A 25,530-nucleotide genomic window follows, 5' to 3' on the forward strand; every position below is an offset into this window, starting at 1 on the left:
AAAAAAAGAGGACTGAGCACGCCCCCATTCTCATCGACGGGGCTGTAGTGGAACAGGTTGAGAGCTTCAAGTTCCTTGGTGTCCACATCACCAGCGAACTATCATGGTTCAAACACACCAAGACAGTCGTGAAGAGGGCACGACAAAGCCTATTCCCCCTCAGGAGACTAAAAAGATTTGGCATGGGTCCTCAGATCCTCAAAATGTTCTACAGCTGCACCATCGAGAGCATCCTGACTGGTTGCATCACCGCCTGGTATGGCAACTGCTCGGCTTCTGACCGCAAGGCACTACACAGGGTAGTGCGTACGGCCCAGTACATCACTGGGGCCAAGCTTCCTGCCATCCAGGACCTCTATACCAGGCGGTGTCAGAGGAAGGACCTCAAAATTGTCAAAGACTCCAGACACCCTAGTCATAGACTGTTCTCTCTGCTACCGCACGGCAAGCGGTACCGGAGCGCCAAGTCTAGGTCCAAAAGGCTTCTCAACAGCTTCTACTCCCAAGCCATAAGACTCCTGAACAGCTAATCATGGCTACCCGGACTACTTACGCTGCTGCTACTCTGTTTATTATTCATGCATAGTCACTTTAACTCTACCCACATGTACATATTACCTCAATTACCTCGACTAGCCGGTGCCCCCGCACATTGACTCTGCACCGGTACCCTGTATATAGACTCCCTACTGTTATTTTATTTTACTGCTGCTCTTTAGTTATTTCCTTCAATTTTTTTACTTAACACTATTTTTCTATTTTACTTTTTTATTTAAAAAAAACTGCATTGTTGGTTAAGGGCTTGTCAGTAAGCATTTCACTGTAATGTCTACACCTGCTGTATTCAGCGCATGTGGCAAATACATTTTGATTTGATTAGATTTTGATTTGGTTCTTCATTCTTTGGAGATGTTGTCATCAGATGTAGGCTAATCAATTTACCATGATTAAGAATATTTCTTTAGTAGAAAATATGCACAGCACCTTCAATAGCGCATTCAATCAATATATTGCATCAGTTTCCATGTACATGTTTAGCAATAGTCAGACTTTAATAGACATGTTGAAAATAGGATGTCACTGCAATATATTTAGGGAGAAACATAGATCATAGCCTATCTTTGTTATCTTCGTTTAAAATGCAAATTATTTCACACAAACCTATTTAGTCAAAGAAAGCACCTGGGTAGTCTAATTGGCAGTATTTTAACGCAAAGTAGGCTATAGAAAGTGACGTTTATACAGTAAAATTACTAATTTAATTTTTTAACATATATGCTAATTGGATGATGATATATCCATTCATTTACGTCCGGTGGTTAGCTGTTGCTATTAATAGCCCAGGAAAATCATTTGGAGCGAGATAATGATCCATGTCCGTTAATCAATAGAGTGGATCCGCACTGAGTGACAGTCAGTCAGTCAACCACAGTCAGTCAGTCAGTCGCAGGCAGCCAGCATGTGAAAGAATTCAGAAAGGGGGTGGGGTTGTTTTTCGGAGCATTTACTTTCCAAACGCTCCATTGCCAGTAGATATCATTCTTTGCCTGAAGACAAAGAGAGAAGCCCACACTGGTGACTTGGCTGGGACTACGGATCCACCGCCTTAAATCAATGACAATTTAATTTTGTTAGGCTAATCCATGTTTCCACTATACTCACACTGGACAGGGTTCCTTCTCTGCCCAATGGAGAGCACTTACCGGATTTGACTGAACTCTTCATCTCTTCTCCTCTATTCATCCACTGACGGTTGATCCCTCTGTTCTCAGTGGAACGCTCGCTGAGCACCCGTGCTTAGGAGGAGGGCGTGGAGATACACTTGAAAGGGACTCGCACGCGGCCAGGCTGAGTGAACCGGGGAGTTGGCCAGGTTCTTCCGCGCGCATGGAGGGAGACGTTATGGACAAGCTAGATAGCATGGCTGCAGTGTGTGACTTCGATCCCATTGCGGGAAGCGTCCCGGCCACCAAAGTGGAGATCACCGTGTCATGCAGGTAAGCTTCCAGAAACCACTGGCTCTGTATCTTTCACAGATAGGTCCGTTGCGCTTTGGGGAACCCAGCGGCCAATACGATTCACCTAGTTGCAGAGTTAATAGACGTTAGCCTAATGTTGGAACTGATTTCCAAGGACATTGGTATCAGTGATGTTATTGGCCTCAATATATTTCGTATCTGATGCGCAAGGAGAGGGGTAGACAGTGACTAGCCCTAGGCTATGGAAACCCCCGTTTCTGAACATGGTGTAATGTGGACATTTCATGTCTAACTTTTAATCAAGTTTTTTCACTCTGTGAGATTTTTCTGAGATTATATTAAAAGGGTGGGGATGGGTGCGAGACTGCTAGACCCAAACCGTTTCCCCAAGTGCTTGCTGCGCCATGTTTCCCAGCCAGTGAATAAAACGGTTGCGTGCCACAGTTGATATCGACGGTTGGAGAGTTTGTTTGCATGGGGTGAGAAGTTACCCCGAGGCGCGTGGCGCTGTTGCGTTGCCTGCTGCGAAATCTCTATAGAAGAAGCATCACAGCACAGTTGAAAAATATATGGCAAATATAAATCCAATATGGATGGTGTTAAGAGATAGATGAAAGGTGTTGAATGGAGCTGAAGGGTGGGACTAATCACAACAAGATAATACATGTAACATATACTGTGTCTGTATAATATATATAGGTTCAGAACTTTTGTGAAACAGCACAGTTAAAAATATATGGCAAATAGAAATCAAATTGGATGGATATCAGAAATAGATGGGAGAGGTTGAGGGTAGAGGAAGGACAGGACTAAAAACAAACAAAATAGAACTATTGTAAAAATAGATTGTGTCTGTCCAAATGTATATAGTATGTATTAGCTGGAAGTAGAAGCCTAAGTGTTGTTGTTCATTGGTTTACTCCAATTAGGGAAGGGGTGGTAGGGTTAGTGGAAAGTAATAAAGGAAAATATATTTTTGAAAGATATATATATATGTGTGTGTATATCTATCTATCTATCTATCTATCTATCTATCTATCTATCTATCTATCTATCTATCTATCTATCTATCTATCTATCTATCTATCTATCTATCTATCTATCTATCTATCTATATCTCTCTCTCTATATATATATATATATATATATATATATATATATGTTATGTATATATATATATATATATATATATATATATATATATATATATATATATATATATATATTTACAAAAAATATATATGGGGGATTGGAAATGATGCAGACAATTACATTGATTGAAGCTACAATCTATCTGCAATATTAAAGCTGAACTACCCCCTAAAAAAAAATGTGGGGACAAAACAATGCATAGCCTATGAGCCCAGTCTTTCCCAGAATTAGTAGCCTAATCATTGTGCCACGACGACTGCGTCCAACTGCCCGCACTACAGTGGCATGGATTGGGGTGGGGTTTGAGAAGGACAATGCTCCCATATGCTATTATTTGTCCAGCTTCATTGTAAAGCACATACAGCGCCTTCGGAAATTATACAGCCCTTTACTTTTTCCACATTGTGTTGTGTTACAGCCTGGATTTAAAATTGATTAAATTGAGATGTTGTGTCCCTGGCTTACACACAATACCCCATAAATGTCAAAGTGGAATCATGTTTTTAGAAACTTTTACAAATATTTGAAAAAGGAAAAGCTGAAATGTCTTGAGTCAATAAGTATTCAACCCCTTTGTTATGGCAAGCCTAAATACGTTCAGGAGTGAAAATGTGCTTAACAAGTCACATAATAAGTTGCATGGACTCACTCTGTGTGCAATATTAGTGTTTAACATGATTTTTGAATGATTACCTCATCTCTGTACCCCACACATACTATTAACTGTATGGTCCCTCAGTCGAGCAGTGAATTCCAAACACAGATTCAACCACAAAGACCAGGGAGGTTTTCCAATGCCTTGCAAAGAAGGGCACCTATTAGATGGTAGATGGGTAAAAAAAAAAAAAGCTGACATTAAATATCCCTTTGAGCATGGTGAAGTTATTAATTACACTTTGGATGGTGTATCAATATACCCAGTCACTACAAAGATACAGGCATCCTTCCTAACTCAGTTGCCGGAGAGGAAGGAAACCGCTCAGGGATTTCACCATGAGGCCAATGGTTACTTTAAAACAGTTACAGAGTTTGTATTTGTATTTATTATGGATCCCCATTAGCTGTTGCCAAGGCAGCAAGCATTTTTAAACATTACAATACATTTCACAACAAATTTCACATTAGTAGGTGCCCTCAGGCCACTACTCTACTACCACATACAACATGTGTGTATAGTGCGTATGTTATCATGTGTGTGTGTGTATACGTGTGTCTGTGCCTGTGTGTGTGTTTCTCTTCACATAAGTTCCATAAGGTGTTTCATAAGGTGTATTTTTATGTTTGATTTTAATCTGATTTTACTGCTTGCATGAGTTACTTAATGCGGAATAGAGTTCCATGTAGTCATGGCTCTAAGTAGTACTGTGCGCCTCCCATAGTCTGTTCTGGACTTGGGGACTGTGAAGAGACCTCTGGTGGCATGTCTTGTGGGGTATGCATGGGTGTCTGAGCTGTGTGCTAGTAGTTTAAACAGACAGCTTGGTGCATTCAACATGTCAATACTTCTCACAAATACAAGTAGTGATGAAGTCAATCTCTCATCGACAAGGACTAGGGAGTTTTTTAGGATAAAAAGAAACGGAATAGAGCTAAGCACAGGCATAATCCTAGAGGAAATCCTTGTTCAGTCTGCTTTCCAACAGACGCTTGGAGACAAATTAACCTTTCAGCAGGACGAAAACCTAAAGCACAAGGCCAAATATACACTGGAGTTGCTTACCAAGACAACATTGAAGGTTCCTGAGTGGCCTAGTTACAGTTTTGACTTAAATCAGCTTGAAAATCTATGGCAAAAATGGCTGTCTAGCAATGAATGGCTGTCTTTGAAAATCAATTTCATAAATCAATTTCATAAATCAAGTGTATGAATATGTTCCGAAGGCACTGTAGTGGCTAGGCAGGTTACTGCAACCTTAATTCAGTCGCCAATTTCCATTAGAGGTCAGGGAAGTGGAAATAAACAGATAATCAAACGATGATAGCCTGTTAACAAGTCCATCTGGAGATATCTATCATACTGCTGATGTCTGACGTCTGGTGAACTGTGCTACTGGACCAGTTTTGTACTCCCCCCTCTCTCTCTCTCTCTCTCTCTCTCTCTCTCTCTCTCTCTCTCTCTCTCTCTCTCTCTCTCTCTCTCTCTCTCTCTCTCTCCTCCCCCCCTCTCTCTCTCTCTCTCTCTCTCTCTCTCTCTCTCTCTCCCCCCCTCTCTCTCTCTCTCTCTCTCTCTCTCTCCCCCCCTCTCTCTCTCTCTCTTTCTCTCCCCCCTCTCTCCCCCCTCTCTCTCTCTCTCTCTCCCCCCTCTCCCCCCCTCTCTCTCTCTCTCTCTCTCTCTCTCTCTCTCTCTCCCCCCCTCTCCCTCTCTCTCTCTCTCTCTCTCTCTCTCCCCCTCTCTCTCCCCTCTCTCTCTCTCTCTCTCTCTCTCTCTCTCTCTCTCCCCCTCTCCATCTCTCTCTCTCTCTCCCCCCCTCTCTCTCTCTCTCTCTCTCTCCCCCTCCCTCACTCTCTCTCTCTCTCCCCCCTCTCCCCACCCACTCTCTCTCTCTCTCTCTCTCCCCCCTCTCCCTCTCTCTCTCTCTCTCTCTCTCTCTCTCTCTCTCTCCCCCTCTCCCCTCTCTCCCCCTCTCTCTCTCTCTCTCTCTCTCTCTCTCTCTCCCCCCCTCTCTCCCCCCCTCTCTCTCTCTTTCTAACAGAGGCTATACTAGATACATGTTGTTTAGGCTTTCCGTCATTGTAACTTAAAGGGCACAGCCTGCAGTTTTCTCAAGACCGGCAATTGATGAGTGTGTCACAGAACTATCAGAAATCAATATGATGTCACCGGCCCTGTAGGAGGAAAGAGATTGATCAGGGGCTTTGCTCTGATGCTATTTGTGGTCTCCCTGGAGCTGCTTACACACACAAACACACACACACACAACCTCCTATATATAAATAGGCTTGCCACTGGCCATTCAATTAACTGGAGGGGAAATTGATACGGTAGATGCAGTACAGCTTAACTTACTGTGTAATAGTCAGCTTAACCCAAATTAAGTCTAATTTATTCATCCAATCACCAACCTGTCTCTGTTTCCTTTATTAATGACTCCCTGTGACTGTAACCTTCGAATGACGTATATAATCTATCTAAAGCCAGATGTACAGTCACAGACAGTAACACTGTTCTTTTATGCTTAGTTTTAATGTGTATTTGGCCAATAAACCGATACGGGGACAAGGGTGTGCGTCCCAAATGACACCCTATACCATATACAGTCCACTACTATTGAGCCCTTGGGCTCTGGTCAGTAGTGTGTGGTTGAGACAGGAGAGAAAAGTATCCCCAGCATCAGCATCAGGGCAGTGTGTATTGATTTAGTAAGGCTGAGGGGCCTCAGATTGCAGCACACATGGAATTGAATTGGTGCGCCGCTCTCTGCTCTGCTTTGACTGCACCCCTACAGGCATTCTAAGATTCATATCACATCCCACCTGCCTGCCACCGCCACCACTGTTAAGGCAGAAAAGCTCCGTCAAAACGGGAGGTACTGAAGGAGATAACCCCTCCCTATCAAAATATTTATGTGATAGCAGATTGTTTCCTATCACACAGCAACCTTTCTTACTGGTATTGGTTCTGTTCATAGGTCAGCCGCTGAGCCATGAGAGAGAGAGAGAGAGAGACAGACAGAGAAGGAGAGATAGAGAGAGTGACGGAGGTAGAGAGCGCAAGAGGGAGAGAAGGAGAGAGAGAGAGAGTGCCACCATGTCTTCCTGTTTAAAATGACCTGGCACTCTGAGCACCCCAACCCTGAGATGAGAGGAGAGGAGATGGGAGTGGTCTGTATGTGTCGCTGCCTGTCTCGCTGCCTGTCTCGCTGCCTGTCTCCCTTAGAGAGATACAGTGCTGCATGAATACAGGGCAGACAGAGAGGTTTGAATCCAAGATCAGGGATTTCTATTGGAGCTATTTTGAAGCAGTGTAGCCTAGTTATTTTCTTGGCCCCTAAGACCCTCACAAACTTCTACAGATGCACCATCAAGAGCATTCTGTCAGACTGTATCACCGCCTGGTAAGGCAACTGCACCGCCCGCAACCGCAGGGCTCTCCAGAGAGTGGTGCGGTCAGCCCAACGCATCATTAGGAGCACACTGCCTGACCTCCAGGACATCTACAGTACCCAGTGTCACAGGAAGGCTAAGAAGATCATCAAGGACCTCAGCCACCCAAGCCATGACCTGTTCACCCCGCTACCTTCTAGAAGGCGGAGACAGTACAGGTGCATCAAAGCTGGGACCGAGAGATTGATAAACAGCTTCTATCTCCAGGCCATCAGACTGTTAAACAGTCACCACTAGTCGGCCTCTGCCCAGCACCCTGCCCTGAACTTAGTCACTGTTATTAGCCGGCTACCACCCGGTACCCTACCCTGCACCTTAGAGACTGCTGCCCTATATACATAGAGTCATTGAACACTGGTCACTTTAATAATGTTTACATACTGTTTTACCCACTTTATATGTATATACTGTATTCTAGTCAAGGCTCATCCTATATAACTACTGCTGAACACACCTTTTCTATTAACATACTGTCCATACTGTCTATGCACACCATATATATATATATATATATATATATATATATATATATATATATTCTGGACTCTGATATTGCTCGTTCTGATATTTCTTAATGTCTTTCTTTTAACTTTTTGGATTGTGTGCATATTGTTTTGTATTGTTTTGTATTACTGCACTGTTTGAGCTTGAAACACAAGCATTTCGCTACACCTGCGATAACATCTGCAAATCTGTGTACGTGACCAATAAACTTTGATTTGATTTCTGTTTCTATTGGTGCGGTCTTAGTTTATCATCTTGCTGGTTGAGAATCTTGCTGGTTGAGAATCTTGCTGGTTGAGCATCTTGATGGTTGAGCATCTTGTCAGTTAAGAATCTTGTTAGTTGATCATCTTGATGGTTGACTATCTTGCTGGTTGAGCATCTTGATGGTTGATCATCTTGCTGGTTGAGCATCTTGATGGTTGATCGTCTTGCTAGTTGAGCATCTTGATGGTTGATCATCTTGCCGGTTGAGCATCTTGATGGTTGATCATCTTGATGGTTGATCATCTTGCCTGTTGAGCATCTTGCTGGTTGAGCATCTTGTCAGTTGAGAATATTGGCTGTATGATTCATGGGTTGGTTTCCTGTACATACACATCAGGCACAATAACAAACAAAGGAGGATGAGTCACTGTGACTCCAGCTGTATTTCTCCATGTTGATTCCTCTCTGTGTATCTCCACCAGTATAGCTGAGATCATTGGGGTTGCTGTGTAACGGTATAAAATGACCTAAGGTAAACAGGGACTTTAGCTAAGTGACTCCAGATAACCACTGTGAGACTAGTTTCAAGTTTTGTTGTTGTTGTATGTACAGGATACACATGGTATACACTGTCCAACGAAATGCTTACTTGCAGGTTCCTTCTGGACAATGCAACAAACACAATGTTTCTGTTGTGTGGCTGCCTGATGCTGGAGAGATGGAGCAAAAACAGCGCTGACAAAATGTCACCAACCCCCTGAAGGGTAAAAACTAGTGTTTTTCTTATTTCACCATTTTTTCTTCATTTCCTTTGTACTCCCTGGAACGTCCAATGAGTTTATGTTTTCCTCTGTGTCCTTTTATTTCTCCCTGGAAAGATCAAACCCCATGACACAAGTCCTTATTTGTAACTATGGAGGTGGTAGGTCTATCCTATCTACTATTCGGCAAAAACTGGTTGAATAAACATTGTTTCCACGTCAATTCAACCCCACAAAATCTATGTGATGACGTTGAATCAACGTGGAAAACTGATTGGATTTGCAAGAAGTCATCAACGTAAGGGCATTTTTTCACACAAATTTGAACCTAAATGCAATTTCATGGTGACATTTTTTGTTGATTTCATGTTTAATTCACATTAGTTGACAACTCAACCAAATGTAAATCAAAACTAGACGTTGAACAGACGTCTGTGCCCAGTTGGTACACTCCTCTCAACCTTTGGGATCAGAGTCCAGGCCAGTCAATACCAGTTCTCTATTCTGGAACACTTACCAATCCAGAGAAAGAGAGAAAGAAGAGACTTGGAGAGAAGATTCTCTAGAAGGTTGCTGACAGCCAAACCTCTCTCTCTCTCTCTCTCTCTCTCTCTCTCTCTCTCTCTCTCTCTCTCTCTCTCTCTCTCTCTCTCTCTCTCTCTCTCTCTCTCTCTCTCTCTCTCTCTCTCTCTCTCTCTCTCTCTCTCTCTCTCTCTCTCTCTCTCTCTCTCTCTCTCTCTCTCTCTCTCTCTCTCTCTCTCTCTCTCTCTCTCTCTCTCTCTCTCTCTCTCTCTCTCTCTCTCTCTCTCTCTCTCCCTCTCTCTCTCTCTCTCCTCTCTATTTTCTCTCTCTCTCTCTCTATTTCTATTTCTATTTCTATTTCTCTATTTCTCTATTTCTCTCTGGAGGAGTTAAGGGGAGAGTAGATGGATGGTTTCGGAGGAGAGAGGGACAGAGGGGTAATGAAAGCATCAGAATGATTAGGATGTGTGCTCCTGTTGCTCCATTTGTCAAAAACTATTGTGGAATTCGATCTGGATACAGTGAATTTGGAAAGTATTAAACCCCTTGATTTTTCCACATTTTGTTACGTTACGGCGTTATTCTAAAATTGATTAAATTGATTAAATTTTCCCCATCATCAATCTACACACGATACCCCATAATGACAAAGCAAAAACAGTACTTTGTTGAAGCACCTTTGGCAGCGATTACAGCCTTGAGTCTTCTTGGGTATGACGATGCAAGTTTGGCACACCTATATTTGGGGAGTTTCTCCATTCTTCTCTGCAGATCCTCTCAAGCTCTGTCAGGTTGGATGGGGAGTGTCGCCGCACAGCTATTTTCAGGTCTCTCCAGAGACTTTAGATCGGGTTCAAGTCCGGGCTCTGGCTGGGCCACTCAAGGACATTCAGAGACTTGTCCCCAAGCCACTCCTATGTTGTCTTGGCTGTGTGCTTAGGGTCGTTGTCCTGTTGGAAGGTGAACCTTCGACCCAGTCTGAGGTCCTGAGCGCTCTGGAGCAGGTTTTCATCAAGGATCTCTCTGTACTTTGCTCCCTCGATCCTGACTAGTCCCCCAATCCCTGCCACTAAAAAACATCCCCACAGCATGATGCTGCCACCACCATGCTTCATCATAGGGATGGTGCTAGGTTTCCTCCAGACGTGACGCTTGGCATTCAGGCCAAAGAGTTCAATCTTGATTTCATCAGACCAGAGAATCTTGTTTCTCATGGTCTGAGAGTCTTTAGGTGCCTTTTGGCAAACTCCAAGCGTGCTGTCATGTGCCTTTTACTGAGGAGTGGCTTCCGTCTGGCCACTCTACCATAAAGGCCTGATTGGTGGAGTGCGGCAGAGAGGGTTGTCCTTCTGGAAGGTTATCCCATCTCCAGAGAGGAACCCTGGAGCTCTGTCAGAGTGACCATCAGGTTCTTGGTCACCTCCCTGACCAAGGCCCTTCCCCCCCGAGTGCTCAGTTTGGCCGGGCGGCCAGCTCTAGGAAGAGTCTTGGTGGTTCCAAACTTCTTCCATTTAAGAATGATGGAGGCCACTGTGTTCTTGGGGACCTTCAATGCATGCTGTAAAACAATGTTGGTACCCTTCCCCAGATCTGTGCCTCGACATAATCCTGTCTCGGAGCTCTACGGACAATTGCTTCGACCTCGTGGCTTGGCTTTTGCTATGACATGCACTGTCAACTGTGGGACCTTATATAGACAGGTGTGTGCCTTTCCAAATCATGTCCAATCAATTGAATTTACCACAGGTGGACTCCAATCAAGTTGGATGCACCTGTTTATTTGTAATACATTTGCAAAAACGTCTAAAATCCTGTTTTCGTTTTGTCATTATGGGGTATTGTGTGTAGATTGATGAGGGGAAAAAATAATTTAGTCAATTTTAGAATAACGTAACAAAATGCGGAAAAAGTCAAGGGCTCTGAATACTTTCCGAATGCACTGTATAATCACTCTGCCCTCTCTTCCCTGTATACACACAACACTATATCTGACGTGTTCCCTGTAAACACACAGCACAAAATCTGGTGTTCCCTGTAAACACACAGCACTAAATCTGGTGTTCCCTGTAAACACACAACACTAAATCTGGTGTTCCCTGTAAACACACAACACTAAATCTGGTGTTCCCTGTAAACACACAGCACTAAATCTGGTGTTCCCTGTAAACACACAACACTAAATCTGATGTGTTTTACTTAACCTGAGTCTCATGACCCCTATTTAATCAAAAGGGTTGGGGAGTAACTGATTACATTTGATCAGTTACATGTAATCCGATTACCAAAACACGGTATGTGTAATCATTTACGTTAACAGCTAAAATATTGTAATCAGATTTCAGATACTTGTGAAAAACTAGATGATTACTTCTTGAATTACTTTTAAATTCAGAAAGGATGTTTGCAACCAAAACAGTACATTATAACACCTTTCTGCTTTCTCAGACATTCAATTCAGCATTGAAAAAAGGCTGAAGTTTAAGTTTGTTCTACCTGAGCGAGTTTGACCACCAGTCAGAGATCACTACGATGACCACCAGTCAGAGATCACTACGATGACCACCAGTCAGAGATCACTACGATGACCACCAGTCAGAGATCACTACGATGACCACCAGTCAGAGATCACTACGATGACCACCAGTCAGAGATCACTACGATGACCACCAGCCAGAGATCACTACGATGACCACCAGTCAGAGATCACTACGATGACCACCAGTCAGAGATCACTACGATGACCACCAGTCAGAGATCACTACGATGACCACCAGTCAGAGATCACTACGATGACCACCAGTCAGAGATCACTACGATGACCACCAGCCAGAGATCACTACGATGACCACCAGCCAGAGATCACTACGATGACCACCAGTCAGAGATCACTACGATGACCACCAGCCAGAGATCACTATGATGACCACCAGTCAGAGATCACTACGATGACCACCAGCCAGAGATCACTACGATGACCACCAGCCAGAGATCACTACGATGACCACCAGTCAGAGATCACTACGATGACCACCAGCCAGAGATCACTATGATGACCACCAGTCAGAGATCACTATGATGACCACCAGTCAGAGATCACTATGATGACCACCAGTCAGAGATCACTATGATGACCACCAGTCAGAGATCACTATGATGACACCAAAAGCATTTGATGGATCCTTTTTTGTCTTCTTCTAACGCCCCTTAAGGGGAAAGTGATCAAATTACATGACTGAGTTTGGGTAATCCAAAAGTTATGTTACTGATTACAATTTTGGACAGGTGACTAGTAACTGTAACGAATTACATTCAGAAAATAACTTACCCAACCCTGTTAATCTCTGTATGCGGTAAGACTGTTGTTTTCTGACTCATCCCTAAAACATACCTAGTAGTAATCAGTTTCACCTGACTAGTGCTCTCAGTCTTTATCTCACCATACATAGTGGATCTGATGAGCTGCGTCTGTTCTGGGGCGAAACTCAGAGAGAGAGAGAGAGAGAGAGAGAGAGAGAGAGAGTGAGAGACAAGAGAGAGAGAGAGAGAGAGAGAGAGAGAGAGAGAGAGAGGGTGCCAAGAGAGAGTGAGAGAGACAGAGAGAGAGAGAGAGAGAGAGAGAGAGAGAGAGAGACTCAGAGAGGGAGCAGGACACTGTCTGTGCCAAGAGAGAGTGAGAGAGACAGAGCGAGAGAAAGAGAGAGAGAGAGATAGAGAGAGAGGCGGCAGATCTTTTTTCCAATTTTGGGGATGTTAAGATTGCGTCTGACTGGGTCTCACAGGTCGATGGGGCGGATAATTATGCGTGAACCATCGACACCACAGAGGAGAAAATGAGTTTAGATCAGAAAACACTTGTCTGTTATTAATACTGTCTCACCTGGAACCAACCATCAGCTGATGACAATGGCATTGTTGGGTCACGACCCACAGCCCCATCAAGTCAAATCAAAGTTTACTGGTCGTGTACACAGATTTGCAGATGTCACTGCAGGTGCAGCGAAATGCTTGTGTTTCTAGCTCCAACAGTGCAGTAATACCCAGCAATACAAAACAATATGCACACAATACAAAAAGTAAAAAGACAGACATTCAGAAATATCAGAACGAGCCCAGTCAGAGTCCGGAACATGACCACTGTTATGTTTATGACATGTTAATATCACGTTTATGTCACTCCAATGTCAACCAGTTTCATGGTTTGATTTATGGGTAAACAGGGGGTTTCCCATAACAAATGAGGGTACCCTCATTATATGCACCAGAATGAGGGTACCCCATAAAACGCCCTAGAATCAGGGTACCCCATAAAACACCCCAGAATCAGGGTACCCCATAAAACACCCCAGAATCAGGGTACCCCCATAGGCCCCACTCTAAGAGTCAGTGTGTGCTTTGAATCCTGTCTGGTTATACTGTATGTATTTGTAGGTTATTTGACTTTACTTCAAAGCTGGTTTAGGGTTGGGTAACCTAATGTAGCAGGCTTAAAAGAAACGCCTGAAACTAGATCCCCTACATACTGATCTTGACCAGAATCAAAAAACTGTCGGGAGAGGTTATCTTCTGCACTGTTCAACCAATCCACTAAATATGGAGGAGGAGTTAGGATGAAGTGTCGCCTTCTTAACGTCCAAAAGGCTCTCTTTCCACTTCCCCTGAAAACCGGAACTGCCGGTTGTTGGGGACTCGGCAGAGGCTAAGGGTTGGGAGATAGACAGTGAGAGGTTCTGAATGCGATTAACAAGAGAGGGGAGATCTGTCTATGAATGGTATGACAGTTATGGTTGTAACGGGTTCAGTGAGCAAAGCATTAAACTCAGAAGCTCTCTTACCCTCTGACATGCAGAGCTGAAGGGCTCAAACAGTCATTTATATACTGGATGTTGTGGATGTTGTGTGTGTGTGTGTGTGTGTGTGTGTGCGTGTGTGTGCATGCATGTGTGTGTGTATATAGGCTCCATTCCAAACGTGTCAGATTGACAGTTTGTGTGTTTAGCTAGCAGAGAGGAGAGAGACATGGTGAAATTGGCGTGAATTCCTGCTAAGCCAAGTGGAAAGTAACTCTGTGGAGGTTCAAATAGACAGAGCGGATATACAGTGCCTTCAGAAAGTATTCATACCCTTGACTTAATCCAAATGTTGTTGTGTTTCAGCCTGATTTCAAAATGGATTTAAATAACTTTTTCACCCATCTACACACAATACCCCAAAATGACAAAGTGAAAACATGTTTTTAGAAAATGTTGCACATTTATTGAAAATGAAATGCAGAAATATCTAATTGACATACACTACCGTTCAAAAGTTTGGGTTCACTTAGACATTTCCTTGTTTTTTTTAAAGAAAAGCAAATGTTTTGTCAATTAAAATAACATCAAATTGATCAGAAATACAGTGTAGACATTGTTAATGTTGTAAATGGCTATTGTAGCTGGAGGAAGGCCCTCAAAATTGTCAAAGACTCCAGCCACCCTAGTCATAGACTGTTCTCTCTGCTACCGCATGGCAAGCGGTACCGGAGTGCCAAGTCTAGGTCCAAAAGACTTCTCAACAGCTTCTACCCCCAAGCCATAAGACTCCTGAACAGCTAATCATGGCTACCCGGACTATTTGCACTGCCCCCCACCCCATCTTTTTACGCTGCTGCTACTCTGTTAATTATTTATGCATAGTCACTTTAAATCTACCCACATGTACATATTACTTCAACTACCTCAACTAGCCGGTGCCCCCACACATTGACTCTGCACCGGTACCCTCCTGTATATAAAGCCTCCCTACTGTTATTTTATTTTACTTCTGCACTTTTTTTCTCAACACTTTTTTGTTGTTGTTTTATTTTACTTTTTTTATTAAAAAATAAATGCACTGTTGGTTAAGGGCTGTAAGTAAGCATTTCACTGTAATGTCTGCACCTGTTGTATTCGGCGCATGTGGCCAATAAAATTTGATTTGATTTGATTTGAAACGGCTGAATTGTAATGGAATATCTACATAGGCGTACAGAGGCCCATTATCAGCAACCATCAGTCCTGTGTTCCAATGGCACGTTGTGTTCGCTAATCCAAGTTTATCATTTTAAAGGCTAATTGATCATTAGAAAACCCTTTTGCAATTATGTTAGCACAGCTGAAAACTGTTGTGCTGATTAAAGAAGAAATAAAACTGGCCTTCTTGAGACTAGATGAGTATCTGGAGCATCAGCAATTGTGGGTTTGATTACAGGCTCAAAATGGCCAGAAACAAATAACTGTCTTCTGAAACTCGTCAGTCTATTCTTGTTCTGAGAAATGAAGGCTATTCCATGCGAGAAATTGCCAAGAAACTGAAGATCTCGTACAACGCTGTGTACTACTCCCTTCACAGAACAGCGCAAACTGGCTCTAACCAGAATAGAAAGAGGAGTGGGAGGCCCCGGAGCACAACTGAGCAAGAGGACAAATACATTAGAGTGTCTAGTTTGAGAAACAGACGCCTCACAAATCCTCAACTGGCAGCTTCATTAAATAGTACCCGCAAAACACCAGTCTCAACGTCAACAGCGAAGAGGCGACTCTGGGATGCTGACCTTCTAGGCAGAGTTGCAAAGAAAAAGCCATATCTCAGATTGGCCATCTCAATAGATTAAATACGAAAACGTGTGATAAGAGGTTTAAATGATAAAATGTATGTATGTAATCTTTTATTTTTATTGGCCAGTCTGAGATATGGATATCCTTTCTATTTATTCAGAGGTAAGGGGACATTTTGTTTGTTTGAGCGAGAGAAGGAAAGAGGAGAGAGAGAGAGAGAGAGTTCACTACTTTTGGCACCCTATTCCCTTTACAGGGCACCACTTTTGGCACTCTGTTCCCTATAAAGTGCTCTGTTTTTGTTCAGACCATTATAGAGAATAGCTAGGGTGCCATTAGATGTAGCCTATGTTCATGTGTTTTTTAGCCCCTGTATCTGAAGACAATGAGGTGCACTTACTGCACCATGCAGTAAAAGGAACAGGGCGACATTTCGAACATAATATGGCTGCACCCTATTCCCTATGAGCCCTGGTCAAAAGTAATGCACTATATAGGGAATAGGGTGCCATTTGTGACGTTGGCTATGTGTACATGTATTAGCTAGCCCCTTTATCTGAACACAATTAAACAGGCTCTATCAGATAGATGGGACAGATGTTCACAACTCAATAACATTAACACCCAACACCCACCCAGACTGGCTCAATAACATTAACCCCTACACCCACCCAGACTGGTTCAATAACATTAACCCCTACACCCACCCAGACTGGTTCAATAACATTAACCCCTACACCCACCCAGACTGGTTCAATAACATAACACACCCACCCAGACTGGTTCATAATAACCCCTACACCCACCCAGACTGGTTCAATAACATTAACCCCTACACCCACCCAGACTGGTTCAATAACATTAACCCCCAACACCCACCCAGACTGGCTCAATAGCATTACAACACACACCCAGACTGGTTCAATAACATAACAACACCCACCCAGACTGGTTAATAACAAACACCCACCCAGACTGGTTCAAAATTAACCCCAACACACCCAGACTGGCTAAGGGTTCAATAAATACAAACCCACCCAGACTGGCTCAATAGCATTACAACACACACCCAGACTGGTTCAATAACATAACAACACCCACCCAGACTGAATCAGAGGGTTGGGTTAGGGTCATGAATAATGACTTGGTGCCTGTACTGAATCAGAGGGTTGGGTTAGGGTCATGAATAATGACTTGGTGCCTGTACTGAATCAGAGGGTTGGGTTAGGGTTGAATAATGACTTGGTGCCTGTACTGAATCAGAGGGTTGGGTTAGGGTCATGAATAATGACTTGGTGCCTGCACTGAATCAGAGGGTTGGGTTAGGGTTGAATAATGACTTGATGCCTGTACTGAATTAGAGGGTCTGGTATGTATTAATTGAACCGCCCCTCTGCCTGTAGGGATATAGAGCCTGTAGGGATGTAGAGCCTATAGAGCCTGTAGGGATGTAGTGATGTAGAGCCTGTAGAGCCTGTAGGGATGTAGAGCCTGTAGAGCCTTTAGAGCCTGTAGGGATGTAGAGCCTGTAGGGATGTAGAGCCTGTAGGGATGTAGAGCCTGTAGAGCCTGTAGGGATGTAGAGCCTGTAGGGATGTAGAGCCTGTAGAGCCTGTAGGGATGTAGAGCCTGTAGGGATGTAGAGCCTATAGAGCCTGTAGGGATGTAGAGCCTGTAGAGCCTGTAGGGATGTAGAGCCTGTAGAGCCTGTAGGGATGTAGAGCCTGTAGGGATGTAGAGCCTGTAGGGATGTAGAGCCTGTAGAGCCTGTAGGGATGTAGAGCCTGTAGAGCCTGTAGGGATGTAGAGCCTGTAGGGATGTAGAGCCTGTAGAGCCTGTAGGAGCCTGTAGAGCCTATAGAGCCTGTAGGGATGTAGAGCCTGTAGGGATGTAGAGCCTGTAGAGCCTGTAGAGCCTATAGAGCCTGTAGGGATGTAGAGCCTATAGAGCCTGTAGGGATGTAGAGCCTGTAGGGATGTAGAGCCTGTAGAGCCTGTAGGGATGTAGAGCCTGTAGGGATGTAGAGCCTGTAGAGCCTGTAGAGCCTATAGAGCCTGTAGGGATGTAGAGCCTATAGAGCCTGTAGGGATGTAGAGCCTGTAGAGCCTGTAGGGATGTAGAGCCTGTAGAGCCTGTAGGGATGTAGAGCCTGTAGAGCCTGTAGGGATGTAGAGCCTGTAGAGCCTGTAGGGATGTAGAGCCTGTAGAGCCTGTAGGGATGTAGAGCCTGTAGAGCCTGTAGGGATGTAGAGCCTGTAGGGATGTAGAGCCTGTAGAGCCTGTAGGGATGTAGAGCCTGTAGAGCCTGTAGGGATGTAGAGCCTGTAGAGCCTGTAGGGATGTAGAGCCTGTAGAGCCTGTAGGGATGTAGAGCCTGTAGGGATGTAGAGCCTGTAGGGATGTAGAGCCTGTAGGGATGTAGAGCCTGTAGAGCCTGTAGGGATGTAGAGCCTGTAGAGCCTGTAGGGATGTAGAGCCTGTAGAGACTGTAGGGATGTAGAGCCTGTAGGGATGTAGAGCCTGTAGGGATGTAGAGCCTATAGAGCCTGTAGGGATGTAGAGCCTGTAGGGATGTAGAGCCTGTAGAGCCTGTAGGGATGTAGAGCCTGTAGAGCCTGTAGGGATGTAGAGCCTGTAGAGCCTGTAGGGATGTAGAGCCTGTAGAGCCTGTAGGGATGTAGAGCCTGTAGGGATGTAGAGCCTGTAGGGATGTAGAGCCTATAGAGCCTGTAGGGATGTAGAGCCTGTAGAGCCTGTAGAGCCTGTAGAGCCTGTAGGGATGTAGAGCCTATAGAGCCTGAAGGGATGTAGTGATGTAGGGATGTAGAGATGGGATGGGCATTGGGATGGGCATTGTTGCACTGTGCTGCTTGTGAGTTATTTATTGACTGTAATATTCTATAACAGAAAATAAAAGACAGTTGTGATGCAGTAGAATATATTGATATTCTGATGAGACAGCTTTTGTGTCCCAAATCGCAACCTATTCCCTATCTAGTTCAATACCTTTGACCAGAGCCCTATGGATCCTGGTCAAAAGTAGTGCGCTAAATACGCAATATGGTACCATTTGGGACTCAGTCTCCGCAGTTGGAGAAGTGTTTTGTGACAGAATAATAAATAAATAAAAATAATTTCCATAACTAAGGACATCTGTTATCAAAAGGTAATGATCACTTCCTGTCCGTATCCTCTTCAGCAGGATGGAAGCTGTTGAGTGAGGGAGGGCTAAAATTCCCTTTATTACCATAATTCCAAATGAATATATGTGGACTGGCCATTTAATGGCTTTATTTGGACAATAACGACTGTGACTCCTATTTTGGCTGTGTGCTGTGGTCTGGTACGGTTGCTCACCTTGCCTCCCGCCTGGTTTCCTGGTGCCCAGACTCCAGATTCACCGGGGCACAAAGGGTGGTGCAACGCTCTGCAATGTTGGCTACCAGCCCCAAATATCACTGAGGGGAACAAACTAGCACCAGCCTACTGTAAAGCTCCATCACCCTCTGCTCGCTGCTAATTGGTGCGCAAGGTTTTCAGTTGGCTCCTCTGCCTCAGTGTCCTCGGTGTCCTGGGAGCTAGCTGGAGATTTACTGTGCAATATGGTACTGCACGTTGGCAGTGAAAACACAAAGGCAATGGGATTTGGTGGTTTATTGGATGGTGTGCACCACCTGATTGTAAATAACCATGTAATAATGTTACAATATGGAGGACTATATGGAGACATTTTGATGAAGCCGTGTGTAATGGAATGTGTTCTAAAGAGAGGAAACTGTCATCTAGGCTATACGCTAAACGTCTTAAAAGTAGTTTGAGTTGTTTGAGTTGATTGGGATTATTGGCAAAAGGAAAGTCTATTGGAATAAATATATTATTTCAGTACATACACAGCCAAAATAGTACACAGTATAAACATCTTCTATATTTTGATGGTTAAGATCAGGTGTAGCTCAGCTGGTAGAGCACGGCGCTTGTAACGCCAAGGTAGTGGGTTCGATCCCCGGGACCACCCATACACAAAAATGTATGCACGCATGACTGTAAGTCGCTTTGGATAAAAGCGTCTGCTAAATGGCATATTATTATATTATTATTATTAACAGCTCTCTTACGACCTGTTATTTCCTCTTACGACCTGTTATTTCCTCTTACGACCTGTTATTTCCTCTTACGACCTGTTATTTCCTCTTACGACCTGTTATTTCCTCTTACGACCTGTTATTTCCTCTTACGACCTGTTATTTCCTCTTACGACCTCCTTAATTCCTCTTATGACCTCCTTATGAACTATAATGACCTCCTTATGAACTATAATGGCCTCACTCTCTGAGCCTGCCTTCATAAATATTAAATCAGACTAATTTCTTCTCTTTCAGGGATCTATTAGACAGAGACACATTCTCCAAATCTGATCCGTGTAAGTACTTTACCTTTACAGTTATAATTTCACATTTATCACAATTGTCACTGTATTGCATTCAATTACAGAAGAAGATACGGCTAGTATGTGTAAAGAATAAAGATCAGCACTCGGAGGGCCGAGTGTCGACGGGTTATCGCTCCTCCCTTGTACTTGATTGATGAACTAAGGACACTAATTAGTAAGGAACTCCCCACAGTGGGGCTTAATTAAAAGGAAAAACCAAAAACCTGCAGACACTAGGCCCTCCATGGAATGAGTTTGACACCCCTGCCCTACACTTTCCTTCACTTTATCTGGGCTTAACTGTGATTTAGTTGACTCTGCTATTTCAAAGTGTTCCCACTGCATCTCATTTGCACAGTAACGTGACAGTTCTTCATCACAGCTTAGTTACAGAAAGAGACAGTAGCTTAAAGCGATAGTTTGTGATTTTTTCAATGAGGTCCATTATCTACTTCCCCAGAGTCAGATTGATTCGTGGATACCATTTTTATGCATCTGCATCATGAAGGAAGTTGCTAACCATTTTTATGTTAGCGCAATTGCTAACTAGCGTTAGCACAACGACTAGAAGTCTATAGCTGTTCCTGTAGAATTCCAGACTTCCACTCATTGCGCTAGTTAGCATTGGCTCGCGAAACTACCTCCAACTTCCTTCATACTGGCCGCGAATAGATACAAATGGGATCCATGAGTTCATCTGAATCTGGGGAAATCCTGAATTTTCTCTTTAATGCAATGCAGCTAAAGCATGGTTCAAACACAGCCCTCAGAGCAGAGGAGTGGAGAGGAGGAGAGTAGAGGCGAACTACGCTTGAGGCCTCCAGGGGTCTTTCTGAATAGCGGCCTTGGATGCATCCCAAATGGCAGGGCCCGGATCAAAAGAAGTGCACTATATATTACTGATGGGGGAAAAAAATCGATAGTTATATATCACAATATTATTTTTGGACAATATTATATTGATATTTGACTCCAAGTATCGATTTGTAAATATATATTTTTCTAATGTAGTTAGCGTTAGCTGGCGCTAGTCGGCTATACCTGCACAAAAACTCTGGTCTTTTTCATCCGTTTTTCATCTTCTTTTAAAATAGTGAGTCAACGTGTTTTCAGCACTTTTATTTCCCTGACTGATCAAAACTCGTTTTCTCATGCTCTCTCTTGTCTCTCTGCAGCAGATATACAGTGAGCAATATGTTTGGAACATCAAAACACAATAAAATCAGGGTATTCAATCCCAATACATATAGAATCATGAGAATCACAATACATATAGAATAGTGAGAATCGCAACACATATAGAATCATGAGAATCACAATACATATACAATAGTGAGAATCGCAATACATATCGTATCGGCACCTACGTATCGTGTTAGTATCATATCGTGAGGACCCTGGCAATTCCGATCTCTACTATATAGGGGGATATAGTGCCATTTGGGACGCACCTAATGTCATTTCTATGGTCCTACTTTCTAAAGGGATGAAGTATGGAGGAGATTGGAGGAGACATCAAGACGTAATAGGGTCAGAAATCAATCATTTAGTGTGTACAAGCAATCACACTCTATCCCCCAGTCCCCTTCTAATAGACCAGGGTGTAATCCCCCCAGTCCCCTTCTTTGAGACCAGGGTATAAAACCCCCAGTCCCCTTCTAATAGACCAGGGTGTAATCCCCCCAGTCCCCTTCTAATAGACCAGGGTATAATCCCCCCAGTCCCCTTCTAATAGACCAGGGTGTAATCCCCCCAGTCCCCTTCTGATAGACCAGGGTATAATACCCCCAGTCCCCTTCTAATAGACCAGGGTATAATCCCCCCAGTCCCCTTCTAATAGACCAGGGTATAATCCCCCCAGTCCCCTTCTAATAGACCAGGGTGTAATCCCACCAGTCCCCTTCTAATAGACCAGGGTATAATCCCCCCAGTCCCCTTCTTTGAGACCAGGGTATAATACCCCCAGTCCCCTTCTAATAGACCAGGGTATAATCCCCCCAGTCCCCTTCTTTGAGACCAGGGTATAATACCCCCAGTCCCCTTCTAATAGACCAGGTGTAATCCCCCAGTCTCCTTCTAATAGACCAGGGTATAATACCCCAGTCCCCTTCTAATAGACCAGGGTGTAATACCCCCAGTCCCCTTCTAATAGACCAGGGTATAATCCCCCCAGTCCCCTTCTTTGAGACCAGGGTATAATACCCCCAGTCCCCTTCTAATAGACCAGGGTATAATCCCCCCAGTCCCCTTCTAATAGACCAGGGTGTAATCCCCCCAGTCCCCTTCTAATAGACCAGGGTATAATCCCCCAGTCCCCTTCTAATAGACCAGGTGTAATCCCCCAGTCCCCTTCTAATAGACCAGGGTGTAATCCCCCCAGTCCCCTTCTAATAGACCAGGGTATAATCCCCCCAGTCCCCTTCTAATAGACCAGGGTGTAATCCCCCCAGTCCCCTTCTAATAGACCAGGGTATAATACCCCCAGTCCCCTTCTAATAGACCAGGGTATAATACCCCCAGTCCCCTTCTAATAGACCAGGGTATAATCCCCCCAGTCCCCTTCTAATAGACCAGGGTATAATACCCCCAGTCCCCTTCTAATAGACCAGGGTGTAATCCCCCCAGTCCCCTTCTAATAGACCAGGGTATAATACTTCACACTCTATCCCCCATTCCCCTTATTATGAATTCCCCCCAAAATGAGAAGGACCTGGGGTTACATCTGACAGGTCACATGCACTGCCACCGTTTGAAGTGAGGAAATTAAATAGACCAGGGAAATTAAAGAGGGAGATGACGGGAAACCTACTGTTTAGAAATCATGTTTTTGATTATGCAATCACTGTTGCACTGTTGGAGGTTTTGTTAATCGTTAGTGCTTAATCTCTCACCTGCGGAGATGAATAGCTAGATCTGATAATGTGATACTGGGCAGACAGCGGGCATGGAAGTGCATAACGAATATTATTAATGATTAATGTAATGATAGAAAGAACGTTTGTTTTGTTTTATGAAGTGAAGAAATGTCACGGTTATTCAAATTGATTGCTAATCTTTCCTCCATCACTCCCCCCCCCCCCTCCCTCCCTCCACCCCCTCCCTCCCTCAATCTCTCTCGCCCTCCCTCCCCCCCAGTGGTGGTGTTGTATACTCAGGGCGTGGAGACCAAACAGTGGCGAGAGGTAAGAAGCAGAACAACTCTCTCTTTCTTTCTTTCTCTCTCTCTATCTCTCTCTCTCTCCCTTTCTCTCGATCTCTCAATCTCTTTTGCTTTCCACAAAAATCTAGACTCAATCAAACTACTCTCCATTCTTTTCTATAACAATTTAGAGTTTCTAGACTGTAAACTAGTCAGCAGAGATAATGACTGTCTCCCCTCCCCAGCATCAGAAGCTCAATCAACCTGCATCTTTTCCTCTCCATAACAATCTAGAATGTAGCTTGTGGAACACTAATTCTAATTGTTCTGGAATACTCCGACTCAGCAGCAGCACTCTGTTGTGTTCCAGCCCTGTCTGTCTCCAGGTGAATGCTGCTGCTGACAATCACGCTATTGATTGTCTTGTGAATATTCATTGCTTGGCTTAGGGCATGTTTTTGCTCTAAGCAAATTGGCCGTTATGGCGATTGCTGCACATATCGATAAAGATTAGCGTCAGTGTCAGAATCTCTCCAGGTCTGCCAGGAACCTGGCCTTACCCTTAACCCAGGACAGTGTCTTCATTGGGGCGAGTTTCAGCTAGATGTCTTTATAGGTAGTTCACTGCTCTATACTGCTCTATACTGCTCTATACTGCTCTATACTGCTCTATACCTGGAAGGTAGACCTGAGCCACGTTCAGTTGCAAAACATTATTGAGCGTTGCAGATAGAAATTCCATGAATAGAGCCGATGTGATTCCTTATTCTACATTTAACCTAGAGGCAAGTTTGTTCTACGTAGCATATTTCAATCTGAACGTCCCAAGACGTTGTGTCCTGCTGAACGTGCCCTTAGGTTAAAATAGTATTACTTTTTCTTTAAAATACTTTAGCTGTGAGCCTCCCGAGTGGTGCAGCGGTCTAAGGCACTGCATTGCAGTGCTAGAGGCATCACTACAGACACCGGGTTCGATCCCAGGCTGTGTCGCAGCTGGTTGTGACCGGGAGACCCATGAGGCGGCGCACAATTGGCCCAGTGTCGTCCGGTTTAGGGGAGGGTTTGGCTGGCCGGGATGTCCTTGTCCCATCGCGCTCTAGCGACTCCTTGTGGCAGGCCGGGTGCATACATACTGACTTCAGACGGCAGTTGTGCGGTGTTTCCTTTGATACATTGGTGTGGCTGGCTTCCAGGTTGAGCAGTGCGGCTTGGCAGGGTCGTGTTTCGGAGGATGCATGGCTCTCAACCTTCGCCTCTCCCGAGTCTGTACGGGAGTTGCAGCGATGGGACGAGACTGTAACTGCCAATTGCCCAGAAAAATAGGTTAAAAAAAAACAATCATTTACTTTAGCTGAGCTTGCCTGCCAAGTGCAATGGAACCAATTAAATGATGTGCATTTGACACTTGGAATCTAAAAATGTACAGCAATGCAGTATAGCACATGGAAAAGCCAAATCTCTTGCTCTTGAGTCAAGAATCTCCTCCTCTCACTGTGTATGGCTGTGAAGCTTCCTCTCCCTCTCTTCCTTCCATTGTTCCGCTCTCTTTTTCTCTCTGTTGTTATCAGGTAACATGCCACCCGCTAACAGATAACAAGCTCAGGGTGCAGTGGGCGCTAAATCTCTCTTTTTAAAGAGATACAGGGCTTGTTATTTGGCTCAGGGCAGATTGGCTTTGTGAGGCAGAGTCAAGCTGTGTACAGTTGATAAAGCTAAGGGTTGGTGTCAGCCCCTCTCTCATCACATGTGCTTTGTCCTCCTTGTGTTGAGTTAGTAGATACAGTCTGAGCTCTCCTCTCCTCACTGTCTCACCCTGCCACAGACCGCCTGTGATCACATGACTCTTCTTTCTGTGGGTGGAACTCTTCCTATCTATCCACTGTCTCTTATAGCCCTACTTCTGTAGTACTGTAGGATGTATTCTGCTATCTATCTACTCTGTGGGAGGGATTCTGCTATCTATCTACTCTGTGGGAGGAGGAACTGTCCTCTATCTATCTACTCTGTGGGAGGAGGAACTGTCCTTTATCTATCTACTCTGTGGGAGGAGGAACTGTCCTCTATCTACTCTGTGGGAGGAGGAAACGTCCTCTATCTATCTACTCTGTGGGAGGAGGAACTGTTCTCTATCTATCTACTATGTGGGAGGAGGAACTGTCC

The 25,530-nt window shown here is 44.2% G+C and overlaps 1 protein-coding gene across 2 annotated transcripts in view; it reads left to right on the top strand.

Moving 5' to 3' along the window:
- The first annotated feature begins 1,496 nt into the window (after positions 1–1,496).
- The window catches only part of LOC121537348 (copine-5-like), a 199,091-nt gene continuing 175,057 nt past the window's right edge, over positions 1,497–25,530 (top strand). For both annotated transcript variants that reach the window (XM_041845000.2, XM_041845001.2), the window contains exons 1-3: positions 1,497–1,997; positions 20,182–20,222; positions 23,367–23,413. In XM_041845000.2, the coding sequence (XP_041700934.1) occupies positions 1,888–1,997; positions 20,182–20,222; positions 23,367–23,413 (198 nt within the window). In that variant the 5' untranslated portion in view covers positions 1,497–1,887. The remainder of the gene's footprint in view (positions 1,998–20,181; positions 20,223–23,366; positions 23,414–25,530) is intronic.

Source organism: Coregonus clupeaformis, chromosome 24 (genome assembly GCF_020615455.1).
Source record: "Coregonus clupeaformis isolate EN_2021a chromosome 24, ASM2061545v1, whole genome shotgun sequence".
NCBI lineage: Eukaryota > Metazoa > Chordata > Actinopteri > Salmoniformes > Salmonidae > Coregonus > Coregonus clupeaformis.